The 16117-nt window shown below is 42.7% G+C and overlaps 3 protein-coding genes across 3 annotated transcripts; 1 reads left to right on the forward strand and 2 right to left on the reverse strand.

Moving 5' to 3' along the window:
• Nucleotides 1-5677: 5677 nt before the first annotated feature.
• EAF02_004486 (uncharacterized protein) lies at nt 5678-6343 on the forward strand (the record flags this gene model as incomplete). Its single annotated transcript, XM_038900534.1, has 1 exon — nt 5678-6343. One exon carries the CDS (start codon nt 5678-5680, stop codon nt 6341-6343), a length of 666 nt encoding a protein of 221 aa, XP_038760241.1.
• Nucleotides 6344-12574: 6231 nt separating this feature from the next.
• On the reverse strand, nt 12575-13558 carry EAF02_004487 (uncharacterized protein; the record flags this gene model as incomplete). The annotated part of the gene is made up of 1 exon (XM_038900535.1): nt 12575-13558. The coding sequence occupies one exon, from the start codon at nt 13556-13558 to the stop codon at nt 12575-12577; it is 984 nt and encodes a 327-aa protein (XP_038760242.1).
• A 57-nt stretch (nt 13559-13615) lies between these two features.
• On the reverse strand, nt 13616-14128 carry EAF02_004488 (uncharacterized protein; the record flags this gene model as incomplete). Its single annotated transcript, XM_038900536.1, has 1 exon — nt 13616-14128. The coding sequence occupies one exon, from the start codon at nt 14126-14128 to the stop codon at nt 13616-13618; it is 513 nt and encodes a 170-aa protein (XP_038760243.1).
• Between the last annotated feature and the right edge of the window lie 1989 nt (nt 14129-16117).

The following is a 16117-nucleotide window of genomic DNA, read 5'->3' on the forward strand; positions in this document are numbered from 1 at the left end:
GGCTGCGATAGGTAACCAATCAACTGAAATTAGTTGAAAAGAGAGAAAACTTTCATGGATCGCATGGCAATGACCTCTAATGTAAAAAAGTGTTAATGAAACAACATACTCATCGAGTAGCTCCAGCGAATTATATAGTAATCATCTAGTTGTCTCTGTCTTCACGTCCACTTAATGTAATCCTTCAGCCCTTGGCCAACAAAGATTTAATCTAAGAAACCCCAGCGTTTACCCCGAGGAAGCAAGAACCATGCATGCAAATGCGGCTTCGACTGCAGACGCGTACTCTGTAGTTATTTCGATAATGGGTGGATGCGGGGCATGTGAATTGAAAGATTGAAATTCGATTTTCTTCAACTTCATCCGATAATGCGTCATGATTCTAACGACATGTAGTTGACACATCGATTTTTACCGTCTGGAACTTCGAATACCTGTATCGATCAAGGGGGAAATAGTGCCAAGGTGAGGATTTGCTATAGTACTTGTCGCCAGCCGAGATATCAAAACACCGCATAGTAAAACATCACGAAGGATATTTCCTTATTGAAACATCTCCCACGTATCAAAAACCTTAGAATTTCTAGTCAGGAAGCTCAAGATGGAAAATTTGATCAAGTGCTCGAAGACAAGGAGATACCATCCACAAACCAGCATACACATCTCTCATAACCCCTGTCCCAATTTCTTACACATGCTCGTGCAGCCAGATATTTGCGACTCCGATGCTAGATGCACGTACCGTAAGATGGTAAACTACAAGCGGAATCACCTGTCTTTAGCGGCGGAGATGCTTATTTCTGACAGCAGGAGTAATGGTTATGCTTCAGACAAAGTGTGTAATTGGTTAGATTGGGGAATGCAAGTGTGAAACTAGAGTTAACGTGCACTTGACAGATTAGCTTGGATGAAAAGGGTAGGAGCTCGTGTTTCCCCATCGTGTGGTAGTGTGGTAGTAGGTGCATGCGACTGAGACACTTTTGGGTTCAGGGAAAGAAGGCTAGATGGAAAGAATAACTTTAATCGTGGTTGAGTTGAGAATGGGGTGGGTGATTTGGGTTGAGATTCGAAAACCGCGTGTTCTCGTTAAATTGAGTTGAGATGTTAGATGTTCACACACTTGTCATTAGTCTATTGATTGCTCAATAACGCAAATTTCAGGGAGCTAATAGCTGAAAAGTTCAGGTTCTTAATGATCAAATGTTAATGAATGAATAGACCGACAATATCAAAAAGGTTATAACAAGCTTATCACAACTTGCTTCAACATTCGGCTCCGAAACCACATTCCAGAAGCTGTATACAGTATCTTCAACATCGCTGATACTCTATATATGCACTCATCCTACCATTTCAGATCTGATCGGAGTAATAGTCGACCTGTCAAGGTCAGGGTCTTTCCGGACCGGCGGCTCGACCCACATACTCGCACCTATAAGTGGATCTATGGGACACGATGAGCATGCGTTCCTTGGCAATCTTCGGTCCCGAAGCAACTACCGCGAGCGGTACTCATTTTTAAGTTTGAGGGCGTCAAATCGAGTACTCGATACTCGCGAGTTTAACTTTCGACAGCCGAGTTTGGCGAGATGCGTGGATGTGCTACGAAGGAATGTGTATGGAAATTCGGAATCTCACGACGGTATTCCCATCTCTTCATGATCGATTTTCTATATAATTGTCAGCCCCAAAAAGAGGGGAAAATCTGTAGTAGGGGCTACGTATGCTTTCTCTTGGCAAGTCAGCATGTCGTCGCTGGAAATGTTGATCCGGAATATCATTTCCGATACCCCTGAGGTTAATCATTTTGTAGCCGCAGTCTTAGGTGAGACTCTAAGACACGTCCTTATATAATCACAGCCTTATGCGTGAAATGACACGGTGGCTGGTCTGCGTTAGTATTCTTGACCCCTACTCGATCGGAACGGGAAAACTGGGACAAGGAACTCGCTAAATATTCAACCCCTTACAGAAAAGAAACATTGTTATTTTATATTGAGATAACAATATAAAATAACATTATCGATACCACGAGAGTTAGAAAACCTATAAATAATATACTTGTAAATATTTCTGTATAATCAATAATCGAACCCCCCATCTCATAGAACAATTCAATATGAATTTCGAGAAGAAAGTAAAGTAACGTTCAACATCCCGCTTTTTCTTCCGCATCGAATCCTAAACTTCGGTAGTGGGTCCCAATGACTAACAACGAACTCTCCGTCTTGAAATTTCTTCAAAAAATGATATAAGATCAACCACATGAATGAGACATTACAAACATATGCGGAAGAATGAGATAGGAATCCTTGAGTAGTGTTGAATTGTGATAGTGTAGTAATACATCAAATCGTATCTTGATACTATCTATGTAGGATAATTTTCTGTACTCAAATTTCAAAATCGATGTTATTCAAAATATGTGTCAGGGATCATGCTTGATTGAATTCCGTAAGGCAGATCAGATCGAGCAAATTTGCCTAGTACGCACTAATCGGTACTGCATAAGTCTATTTCGGTTTATTTTATATATTTATAAGGATGACGGTGACGACGATATATCTCCACTATATACAGCTTGACTATATCAGATTTCTCGATAATTGCGTAGGCTACGAGGGGCTTGGTTATTTGTACTTTGAGGACTTTTATGGGAAGGGAAGGGTGCTTTTCCCAAACTATCCCGGGGTATCTTCTTCTTCTTCTTCTTCTTCAGATTATTCCTAGAAACCACCCAAAATTCGCTACAAACCCACATTTCCCGGTACCGTGAAAAATCATCTAGGATACTGTTGATAGATATTTTATTCGTTTATGATATCCTAGGATATCCATATCTTATCAATAATAGATCGTACCCCTACAAGTGGAGTTATAGTGAACCATCCACGGCCTGGAGATTATACAAAATTGGCGTGTACATCAGGATTGGTGAATACAGACATCATTTTTCAAGTCCATGTCTCTGGATGGACAGTAAGTTGTGGCGAAGTTGCGGAGGAAACTTTACGAATACATTTGTGATGGATGTTTGTGAAATCTTACTATCCGCTTAATGTGGATATGAGATGTATAGAACATCTGTTTGTCGGTTCTTCATACGAGCAAAATCTTATGCACGATGCGCCTTTCGAAATGAATGAACTGTAACCGTAATTGAATTCCAAGACCCGAAGTGGTTGATCGATTTGTAGAGGCAGATCATATATATGGGACGTGGATAGAAATTTCCGCGTTCTCGCTGTAAAATGTTCAATGCGCACGTGAAATACATAGCAGCCTTCCACGAGTATCGCAGATGTATTAAGCTACTAAATCCTCACCATCGTGCGCTAATACTATGTTGATTTCACGCTCGGTAAGAATTTGTCGAATTCCGCCATACTGCAAGATGCGGGTTGACTGGAATTCAAGCGGGCCGTGGATATCTCGAATCCGCTGGGAGATCGCCAATATACCTCATGAAGGACCAGTTACTTGTTGAGTTGGTTGAAACTCTATTACGCTCCTTGAATCCATATCGAGAACTTAGAAGGAGGACTGGAAAACTTTGATTTGAGCTATATTTCTGTCAATTGTTAAACTCGTTGTTGTACCAGATCCTACAGTCCCTATCTATGATAGTTTTAACGATGATCTCTCTAGGATAGTTGAAGAATATTTTTCATTGCCATCAATTGCGATATCTTTGCTTTGTGTCCTTAAGAAAGAAATACACATCACATGACAACCGCGTTGAATCGAGAACTAAGGAATAGCAGATCTAAAGACTCATGTCTTTCACATATCATCTGGACCAATGCAATCACTTGGCGATCATTGATATTATCTGCCTCTTCACTTCTCCTTCACGGCTAAACAGATCTCTTTTCCATCCCATATAAAAGCCACACCACTTGACCATGATACACAACTTCTGTATAGGAAAAATACCGTCGACAGATACAATCTCGCACATTCACTCGCCTCGAAGGAAATATCTCGAACGCCTCGTTACCTCCTCTCACCTCCAAGTTGCCAAGGAAAACTCGACAGGGCTACCACATACAGATGATAAGTCATGTCACGAGCACTACTCCAGTTCTTCAACACCCCGGTATAGTGCAGTGCATCTGAAGTATTCGCTACGGACCTTGTCATCCAGCTTCCATGCGCATATTATCTTCCCTCTCTAACATCTCACCTCTGAGCTCTTTAATTTGAGCCTCGATCAGTTATTCCCATCCGCAGATCACTCCACCATCACCATCACCGAGTATTCCTCGACCCCATCTGCAAGCAGACCATCTCGATAACTTCGCAAAAATCTCAAGATACATACAAACTAGGTACATGGAAGTATAACTTCTCATCTTCTAGCTCCTCGTACTTATCTGTATTATATCATACCATCCCATCAATTTGAATATTCTCAAAAAACCCACACCTCGACTTCTCCAAGACAGTAAGTTATAGGTACCTACTACTCGAAAGAATCTCTATCCCCTAGACGTATTTTTCGCTCTCCCTTTAAAATAAATCCTACTTTCCTTAGATTTTCTACCCCTGGAATACTTAAATGTAGAGGCATTAGCGGACGAACCCGCTTTACTTCTATAAGTCTTATATTCAACCGAGGCAACAATCACCCCTCAGAATACGTCGCATTCGACAGCAGTCAAATCGACCAGAATGCGACGCAGTCAAATCGACCACGAGTAGAGTATTAGTCATGTATGGGCAATTTATCAACCGTACTGCGTAATCACGCATGATCTAGAATACAATGTTCTCACAATGGGACAAGCATGCCGCACATAGAAAAGATATCATTAGCTTTTCCGCGTGCACATCTAATCCCGAGAGCACAAAGCAAGACAATGAAGATCCTCCGTCGAATAGTGGAGCAATTCGTAGCGAACCACGATGGCCTGAAGCAATTGCACATCTGTACTACGTTCCAATTTCGCGTTCTTGCTATCCATGGATTTTTTCCGGATATGAAAGTGAACCTTCTGGTCCGCCACAGCGGGTCGATATCGAGAAGCTCCAGCTCCAGCTATTGAGTAGCGCACGTGTGGCTCTCGCTCTCAAACTAGATCATATTGAGCTCCTTCCTACAAATGGATTCCGCATAGTCTAAACGATGGCTGAATTTTGGGGAGACGGAAAGGTCATTCGAGGTCCGAACTTTAAGTTCAAGAAGCAGCTTTTCCAGACAGGAGACTTTACCAGGGAACTGACGATCATGCGGAATTGGAGAATTTTGGTTTCTGAAATAGAGAAGCTTAAAGGTGTGTATTACTCAACTACTATCAATAACATCACCAAAGACAAATCCCTTCCTTCCTTTGGAATACAACAAAGCACTGTGTGATTTGGAAGTATCACTATATAACTACATGAAAGATTGCACTATAACATGTTACATCATAAGCCAAAGCCCTGTATCCTTCAAAGTAGCGTGAAATAATTTGATGAAGACCCTCTGCATTATTACTGAAACATACTAGGTAGTAATAGGAGCTCCTGATGTTTCGGTATCGGAGCGATCATTTCCAACAGGTCACTATAAAGAAAAAGGCGCTCGAGTTGACGAATTTCTCGGAATGATTTATTCCGATTTGAGCTACATTCTATGAGATGGACGAGATGATAGTCGACATGGATGATATGAAGTACAGTCCTCAACAAGATGGAGAAAAATGGAAGTGGAGACGCTGAGATAGATACTGAAGATTGGCAGTTGATAGAGATGAAGCTTCATGATATTGAAGCTCGTAGACAATTTTCAAAGCTTTCATTCCCGAACGGGAAAAATGATGAGACAAGGATCGCTTGCGACGTGAAGTCAAGGATTGTCCTCTCCAAAATGTGGAAAGGAACCCGAGACCTTTTCAGAGCGATATTGGAACATAATGGGGTTGATAACAAAGATATTGAGGAGGAGATAAATGCTTTCTTTCTAGATATTGATACATACCTTATAGAAAATATCAAGCTAACGCATAACAGTATTAGAGTTAGAATCGAGTCAGATCTGCAAGCGAAGAATAAAAAGGTAAATAAGACTACCGCGGAGGTTCAAACGATTTGGGCGTTGAAGATTCAAATACGTTTCAAGCCCCGCACAATAAAGAGAAGAGCAAAAACACAAACGGTAGCTCCAACGCAAGCGGGCAATACGGTACGAGCAGTACCAGTTGTCTCAGCGGTCGAAAAAGTCGACGCAACGACCCAGCTGCAAATAAAAGTCGATATAAAGACACTGGGTATTCTCACCTCCATGTACTCTAATCCAGATGGTGACCAAGATACCGGCCACTGTCAGCTGGAAGGATTTCAGACGCGCGACGCGTAAATCATTCCAACTAGACACTATCCCGGTCCACCCAATCTTTGGGTCACTGGCATGTTCGACATGCAGGGCATGATGGAAGTGCATCTTTCTTTCGATACACATATTTTCCCTCATCTCCTTTCGTCTTTTGCGTTTTGCTTGGTCTTCATCCATCCATCCATGATATTTCCGCGCCCTTTTTGTTTCCATCACATCAAATCATTCTTAGACGCGTAAACCACATAGAACTATGCAAACTATCCCTCCAGCAGCAGCAGTGCAATCATACCTGCCGATCTCCACAACCTACCTTACGTACCCTACCATCTCTCTACAACACAATATTCGATATTCAATATCGATATCCGTATCAATATCGCAAGAAAACCTACATAACCATAAAAACCACCCATCCAACCAGCCCTGCACCCAAACCCACAGCGAACAATTCGAAATCCAACGTTCGCATTCACATTCACATCCAAAAAGATTCAATTCTCAAGACTTGAAGTTCACTGGTGCTTCGATTTCGATGTTCAAAATGTGAGCTGGGCTGGGCTGGGCTGGCGGAATATACTCTTATGTACCCTTATCTTATGTACCCTTACATAACCTTACCTTAACCTTAACCTACCCTACCCTACCAACGGAGGAGTAACCTAAAAATCATAAAATGCGGCGGTGCGTCTAACCTATCTCTACGTAACCGAAAAAAGCGGCGCAAATTGAGTACCCTTTCAAAGATCTTTTTTAATAGATTATAAATTCATTTCAAATGAAATATTAAAATTTGAAAAAATTAAACGAAAATTTGTGTCTTTTTCATATTGATAACGAGTATTTGTATTATTGGATATTATATTGAGAAGAGATCTTAGTTGTTAAAGTTCTTTTGAATAATGGTCAATTTCCGCTGCTTTTTTCGGTTACGTAGAGCCTATTCACCCTCGAGCCACCCCACCCGAGAACCCGAGCCATCGATTTTTCAACATCAACATCAATATCACCTCCAGCTTCTAGGTAATCAATCCCACCTGGTGTACTGTACTTACTCTCACTGCCTTGGGGTTTTTGTGGAAGAGAACGGGATGGGATGGGAGTTGTAGAAATCAATTATTATCGTGGGTTGATTTGCGATAAGGTTGTGTTTGCTGTGGTGAACGAGGTGAACGAGGTGAATGAGGTGAACGAAGTGATTTACTGGTAGGTAGGAAGAAGTTAGTGTAGGAAATGGAGGGAATATGTACTTACTAGATGAATAGGTAAGTAGGTATGCAACTCAACTACGAGTAGAGAGAAGTGGTATGGTATGGTGTGATGGTGTGATGTTGTGCCACGTGGTTGTGGATTCTTCTACTTCAAAGTCAATCACATCAATGGTGATGGATGGGTATACTCGTATCCATATCAGAATTCGATTTACTATTTCATTAAAGCATTCCCGCTTTATTAGAGTTATTAGAATCTCAAAGTCGGGAATATGATTGGAACTTTCTCAAGTGATATCAATGATATTAGTAAATACAAAAAGAGAGAAATGAATCAGAAGAAAGGTTGGTGGAAATCACAAGACATGTCATGTTCATCAAATGCATTCACAAGGGAAATCAAGGTACTTGTACAAAATTGTTATTACAATATTCAAGTCAAGCTGTTCCTCCACAAGAAACCCTCCTCGGCCGTCACCAAAGCGGACTTTTCGTACAAGTCAAGCCTGACTTTTTCCTTTTTTTGGTGTTTTTTCGTTTTTCGAGTTTTTTTGTGTTTGTTGTTTTTCGTGTTTTTTTGAGGTTTCGTTTTTCGAATGTTTTTGGGTTTTTCTGACTTTTACCTTCTACTCAAACACCACCAACCTTCAATTGCCCAAAAGCAAATTGAACTTCTGCCATGTTTCCTTGACCGAAGTCAACTCCAGCCCACCAGGCCTGAAAACACAGCTGACCCCGAATACAAGAAGGGCCGCAGCCTCGAAACTTCAACCACCACCCCAACCACCACACCAACCCCCACCTCAGACTCCCCAGCCAAACCGTCCCACCACATCAACAGTCACCAACCAACTCACCATCACCAGCCAACGTCGATCCCGTACCCATTAATAAAACCTCACTCGGTTGTAATATTTGCTTTGAAAGACAACGGGGGACGTCCCGCGTCTTCCTGAGTCCCATTAGGCTAAGTCGGTCACGTACCCTCTCGGGTGTGCCTGCCGTCCTGGTGTTTTCCTCAGGCAATCGATGGTCAGTGAGAAGGAAGTCAGGGGGCTCTCAAGCTTCCTGCCGACGCAGCCTGCTATATTTACACCGTCCTGACTATTACTCGACCTGATCTCCCGTCAGAAACTGCATCCTGTCGTGCCATCGGCGACCGGGACGTACAGCTCTGCGAAACGAAGAACCTCCGCACTGGACGTATGGTTCATCGAGGGAGATCGTATAAGGATCAACAACAAAGTTTGGTAGAATCAACAGAGGAAGGCGAAGACATGGTAAGTGGAGAGGTGGATCATGAAGATGTGGGTTTCCGCCCAACCAGTTCATCACACCTGCAACCACACCATTCCGAACTGCGAAAACCTGTTGTTTGAGGTTAGAATTGGTCAAGGTAAGAGGTGAAGGGAGGAATGAGAATGATGGAAAATACATACTTCTTGCGATAAGAATAATAAAAGATATTTGTCGAACCGGATAAAAATGATAACAATATTGTCGAGAAAGGAAAGACCGAAAGGAAAAACCGAAAGGAAAGGAGGAAGGAGATAACAATTCTACAAGGTGTGTTAGCATGTTGGTGGTGCGACGACGTGTTCAACTTGATGACTTACCGAAACTCGAACGGGGACAGAGTCGATCGTAACCAGAAGAAGCACGCAAAAGGAAAGGACAAATCGATTCTGCAATGGGTGTTAGTATCTTGGTGATCGACAACGTAGTCAAGTTGACAACTCACCAAAACTCGAACGGGTCAGAGTTGATCGTAATCAGAACAAGCACACGAAAAGAAAAATCTGTTTGTAGTTAGTGATGTTATTCAGGTAAGACTGCATCGAGGAAAAACTTACACAAGGACAGTCGGAAAAGGGTGAAGAAGACCAGACGCAGACGAGAATAGTGCGAATGGGTCGCCGGTGGTGGTATTGAAAGGACCAGCGTGGTGAGTACAAAGGGTAGCTGGCTTTGTATTGTCGAAGTACCGAACAAGTGATGAAGGTCGAGACGAAAAAACGTGTCTATCCTTTGCAACGGCCGCTACAAAGAAAAGACAATCCTAAAGTCCGAATCGCAAGTAAGGTTAAAGGTGACCAGGGGTCCACAAGATGAGCGAGTCGACAGAAGTGGAGTTGTTAATTCTATGCAGTTGGCGCTACACAGAACCTTCAAGGTCGAAATCTGACGAGGCTCGATCGAGTGGTTTGGTCGATTGAGAGAGGAGATAACGATTGTTCAAGAGACGAAGTAAATCATTTTCAGTTGCAGTTGGCGCTACACCAGAAAGGTTGATAAAGTCCTTCTAGAGAACGCTCGTTATCGAAGAAGTTGAGGATACCAGGAACAAATGAATGATTGAGATCGATGGATAGAGGTACTCAATGATTGAAATGTAGGATCAGGTCAAAATGGTCAATCGCTTGCAGCAGGCACTACAATTGAAAGGCAGATTGAGATGAAGAAGAAGGTATCGACAAACAAGAAGGTGTTGAAGGATAATGAGGAACAAAAGAATGATTGAGATCGGTAGGCGGAGGCACTCAATGATTAAAATGTTGAACCAATACCAAAGAGGACACTCTCGTGCAGCAGGCACTACACGAAAGAGACCAAGATGAAATGGTGAAGGTTGTTGATATCCGACAAAGAGAAGGGAAGAAGAAGGGAGCGGAGGAGGGGATGGCGAAGAACAAGTCAATTGAAGAATAAAAAAGATCCAAGGGGCACTTTAATGATTGAGATGTTGGTCCAAGACATGGAGTAAGTTCAATTCAATGCAGGTGGCGGATCTGCAAAGAAGAGAACAAACTCCAGTCTGGAGGAGATTCGTGTCGAGAAAAAAGGAAATCAGAAAGGGTGCGGGGGATGTGGAAGTATTTAAGTTAATTTGGAATCCATCTCGGTGCGCTAGATCACTTCGGAGGGGAAAATTTTCTCTGCAGCTTACAAGTGAATGATTGGAAAATGAGGGAAAAAGTGAGGGGAAACGGGTGAAAGTGATGGAGAATGCCTTGTCGGCGTCTGTTGGGAAATGAGATTGAGCAAGTTTTCTTTCTCCCAACCTTGTTTCTCTGGCGTCTTTCCGATAGACGCGGCGCGTGTGAGATATCAAGTGAATTTGTCTTTGTTTTGTGGAAACTGGGTGTGGCAGAAAGATGGCGCAATCGTTGATAGTGAATTATGTTGAAGATATCACCAATAGAAAATTCTGTTGAGGGCGGTAAGATTGGGGAGGCAGTGCAATGGATGAAATTTTCATTCAAATTTTCATTCAAATTTGCAAGGTATCTGGAGTGAATATCATGAGTCTTTGATGGAAGCTTCGAAGGGATTCTTAGACCACCAAGGTACCTCGGCAGCGAGATGGATTGACAGCAGAGAATGGAATATAGGAAAGTGGAAGTGAGAGGTTCAAGGTTGAGAATTTGATGATGATAAGTGAAGGATGAAGGCGTAGAGTGAAGGCGTAGAGTGAAGGTGTAGAGTGAAGTTAATTCAAAGTTACTTCAAAATTGATATCAACGTCGAACTTGACGTTGATGCTTGATGTTGATGTCGGTGCCGACCTTGGTATTCCCAAATTTATATCTTCAAATATAAACTACAAGAGAACTTCCAAAGAAGGTGATCATAAAGTCCATCTACCAGTCCTTTCATCCTCCCTATGTCCATCCTCCCTTCTCATTTCCATCCAACCTCTCGCCGACATCAATATCATATAACTTGTGACCCAAAATCCAGTATCAAGTAGGTAGACCCAAGCAAGCAGTTCCATAAACACCGCTCTTCACCAAAGAATAATATCACCAGCTTGAAGTGAAGTCAAGATAGTATAATCTTACAATCAACCTCATCTGAGTACCCTCCATCCAAGAAATCTCCATACAATCCATCTACCTATCTATATACAATAAACGCATATATAAACCATCATCCAAAGTAACCCATTCTACAAGTTCCACCCATACAAACAATAAACCATTAATATGAATCCAACGTGAAGTGATATGACACGCAAATCCCAGAGCCAAAAAACACAGCATCAGTATTCCATACTTCCAAGGTTAGATACGTATATCACATCCATCCCAAACCCAGATATCGATCTTTTACTCCTTTATTCCCATCATCGAGTACCCACCTGGATTTACATTATTGCTATATGAATATCAACCATACACCTACCCATCCAGAACATCCCAATACCCAATACCCAGCCAGTGCAATTACTCATCATAAACACCAAACCCCCATCATCACGTTACCTCCCTCTCATTGGCTCCCTCTCCCAAGAAATCTTTTGTTGCACATCTCAAAAATACTTCACCTTCCTCGTTCACCAGCACATTTAAACCAATTTTGTAAAAGAATTACATCGTCTGGGAATAAGAAAACTTTTTATTTTTATTCCCGGTTGATGGTTTGGGTTCGCATGGATGTATTGATATTGGGTGGTGGTCGGGCCGAGAGTTTCGGGTTGGGTGGAAGGGGGAAGGGGGCGGGAGGTGAAGGTACCTATTGTTACTTGGATGGGCCGAAGGCTTCGGTGATGGGTATGATCACGTGGATTTCTGGAATGGAGGGGAGATATTTATTTGGTAGGTTTGAATGGATTCTGGTGTATGGAATAGATATGAGTGAGGATTTTGAGGGAAGTGTGGGATGGAAGTAAGCTACCTAGATAGATAGGTAGATAGTAACGCCTAATGATTACTATACACAAGAGGAAGGGAGATTTCATCAAGATGATCATTTGGCTCGAGATGTAAATCAAGACTTTTGTATTATATTGTATAAATAAAGTATATATATGTGTGTCTAAAGAAGTAATAATAAATAGTGGCAGATTAAAGTACAATGGAATTCATTACATCGAATCGAAAGGCTTATCTTTTCCAGTATCCAACATCCAGCATCCAGTATCCAACATCAAACATCAACATCAACATCAACATCAACATCAACATCAACATCATCTCACCAAATCACCTCACCAAATATCTCAACCCCCATCTCACCTCTACAACCCAACCCAACACCCTCATCAAAACTCCAAACTACACACAAACGAGCTCGCCACATTAGAATCCCCACCGACATACTTCTGCACCAACGGATACTGGCACAACTGCCTCACAATCTCCGTCGCATTACCCGTCGCAGCGATTCTGGCCTCCACAACTTCGGGCGCCACGCCCTCCTCAACCCACTTAATCAAAGCCCCCATCAAATCCGTCGGAAACGGTCCATTCCCCCCAGAGCAATGCTGCACACCCGGCGCTTCAAATAGTCGATAATAATCTCGCACATTCAGATCCCTCTGCTCGACTTCGCGATAGTACTTTTCGGTTCCAGGTGGAGGAACGATTTCGTCCGACAAACCGTGCCACATGAGAATCTTCCCTCCCGTTGCTTTGAATGTCGAGAGATCGGGATCCGCCGTTCCGATGATCGATGCATATTGTTCGACAGATGAACGTATGAGCCGTGCAAATTCGTGCTGGGTGACATTGTCAAGCGCAAACGATGCATTTTTCACAACAAAGAGACTGATCCATTCGGGCCCGAATGGAACGGGCCAGCCTGTGCAGTTTGAATTTCCGTCGGCGCAAATCGTGAGGGCGGTCCCGAGGCCGAGAGGACTCGAAGGATTCAATCCGTACCACAGGAAACTTCCATCCTCGTCTCGGGGACCATCCCAAGCCGCTTGAGCCACCATGGCTGCTTCCGCGGAAATCGTCAATGCACTTCCATCTGCGCAGCTGACCTTTCTCCTGACTGTGGAATTGGCGTGAAAATTGCAGAGTTTGGGTGTACTCAAGATACCATCTGCAATACCATCCAGGCCATCGCACGCCTGGATGCCGGCAGCGGTAATCGCGTCCATTTCACACGCACTGGGATACACTCCGAGTTGGTTCATGGTAAATTGAGGCCAGTACATAGCGGGGACAAAGTTTGCCCAATTGATGCCGGGCGCACCGGCTAGGATTCCATCGTACCCTTCTGGGTAGCGTTGAGCCATCATCATACCCTGTCTCCCACCTGTCGAACAGCCATTCCAATATGAGTAATCTGGATTTCTTCAGTAATAAGAAGCTGCAACAGACTTTCCAATGATCGTCATATCATTCAAGGCAACCGAAGCAAAATCTTGAAGTAAATAAAGATTGACATTTCCAGGTGACACGTGCGCCCAATCGCTGGCATAAAATGCAGTGGGATTGGTAATATCGTTGCCAACACAGTGTCCCCCATCTGTGCCAGCTGCAACGTAGCCTTCAGACACCGGAGGAGTCATAGAAGTGTCGATGGCCCCGGTATCAAATCCACCACCGCCTGTTCCCATAAATCGACCATTCCACGATGAAGATGAAGGCAGGAAGATTTTGACATTGATAGTATCATTCTGACCCGGATGCGTATATGTCAGTGTTACATTACAGAAATCGAGTGAAGTGATATTGACAGCGGAGCCTTGGTTGAGTGGTAAGATTGAGGCGGTATAGTTTAGAACTGGTACTGCTGTTCCAGAGAGAAATGAAGCACCGGGTAAATCTGGATAGGGGATAGCAGAGATATTACACGGAGATGTCATTGTGTTTTTTTCAGCTCGACGGCGAGAAGATGATTTGTTCTGGGGAATGGAGAAGAAGAAAGTGTGATGAGTGAATATTCTTCCAGGCGATGAATTGAATGTTTATATACATGAACCATCGCGACTACCGTCGTATCTGATACGAGCATTGAACTTTGATAAAGCGATATTGATGATGATATTTTCCGTTGAGGAAATTACAGCAAGGTAAGTGATTTCCTGCATAATTTGCAATGCTGCACGAGATATTGAGTAGAATGTGAAGAAGTGAGTAGGTATAAGTGGATAACTTTGTTCGTTTAACCCTATCGGGGGGGTCAATACGACATACGAGATACGAGGCACTTCCTCCCAGCGCTAGCATTAAGGTTAATACGTACCGAACTAGGCAAATGTGGGTACTGGTAAGAGGGATCATTGTAAAGATCATCACACGGTGGACGAAAAAACTAGCACGCCAGAAAGTTACCACATCTTCCAAACTCCCTATCAACTTAAATCATCAATCTTTCTGAATAAAATCTATATGAAAGTATTGAAAACTTATAAATAATGACTGCTTTCTAATTCATACAATTTTCCATACTTTCCTGATTTTTCATTCCATTTTAAAGTAATAGTATTTTTTACAAGAGTCTCGATTTTGCCGAGCTTGGGCTCCTAGTTTCTCCATCCACAATGTGATCATGTATAATTTGCTTGTTAGTATCATAAGAGTAGTGTTTACTATCTCAACTTCACTGCTTAACGATTAGACTACAGGGGGGAGGAAGAGTAATGTACAAAAATGAGGCACTTCACGATGTCAACTAGCGCAGGCGTTGCCACATATGAAGATTTCAGAACTTTCGAGATTTGACTTTCGAAGCCTTTGGTTTGCCCCTCTTCTCTTTCTAGAAAGAGTTTTACTGGTTCATTGAACCTTCAGATTGTATTTGACTCTTTCATCGTAGGCCTACTCGCCCCGTCTCCCCGCCTCCATGTCAATTTGTCAACTTGTCATCCTTACCCACCTTCAACCTCTAGAGGAAATAGATTCCTTTCGATGACCCTTTTTCTTATTGACAAAAATGATCATCACGTATAAAATCAATTCTCAACAATGTAACTTCAGACCACCGGTATCAACAAAGTCTCTGCATTCCAAAGAAAGGCCCAGCAAATCTATGTAGATCTTGCATCTCAGAGTAGCCAAATAGTATAGGAACGAGATACAAAATCCATCATAAACAACTCAACTTGTCCTCCAAAATCCCACGATTTTCAAGAACGCAATCGTAGATATGGTATAGTATAAGTTAAAGTCAGCACCCGTTCCCGAATACTTGGGATACTATGACCCCTTCACATGCCAAGATCGAGCTAGTATAATGTACCCATCTTGGAGTCGACTAGGCTTACTTTTATGGGTTTGGCTCTCGGTATCTAGGTAGGCAGTTGTGACGATCTTCTGGATTATCATCAACTCGTACCAGGGAATAGAAATTACATGGTAAACTTTCACCGAGGACGCGTCGAATTCTCAGATATAGGGAGCGAGCGAGCGAGTGAGTGAGTGCGCCCAGAGGATAAATATTAATATACCATTCTCTCAGATCATGTTCAATAAATCACTTCTCGCTAGGAAGACTTCTTCGTGGACTCGGGCTCAGGTATACGAGGATATGGAATGATGATTATATATGTGAGCTTTTCTGCCTCTCCCTCATAGATAGACGAATAGTCAATGGCAAGTCTACTATACTAACGAAGACTCGAGTCTCCTGAGTATTCGAAAACTCTTTGATGGATTGGGAAATAGTAAAATTGGATCTACACACGATGTAGAAAAGGGCTGTGCAAGAGTCTGCAGGTACCCGAGTCATTTGCGTACTTCCTGTGTAGAGTTGCGGTGGCCTTGACGAAAGTTTCGCTGTGGCTCATAACCTTTTCATGTACTGTTGAGCATGTACCCATATTCCCTCCCCTTCATCAAGAAACAACACATTT

The sequence above is a fragment of the Botrytis sinoallii genome (genome assembly GCF_014898435.1).
Source record: "Botrytis sinoallii strain Bc 23 chromosome Unknown BSIN_006, whole genome shotgun sequence".
NCBI classification, from domain to species: Eukaryota; Fungi; Ascomycota; class Leotiomycetes; order Helotiales; family Sclerotiniaceae; genus Botrytis; species Botrytis sinoallii.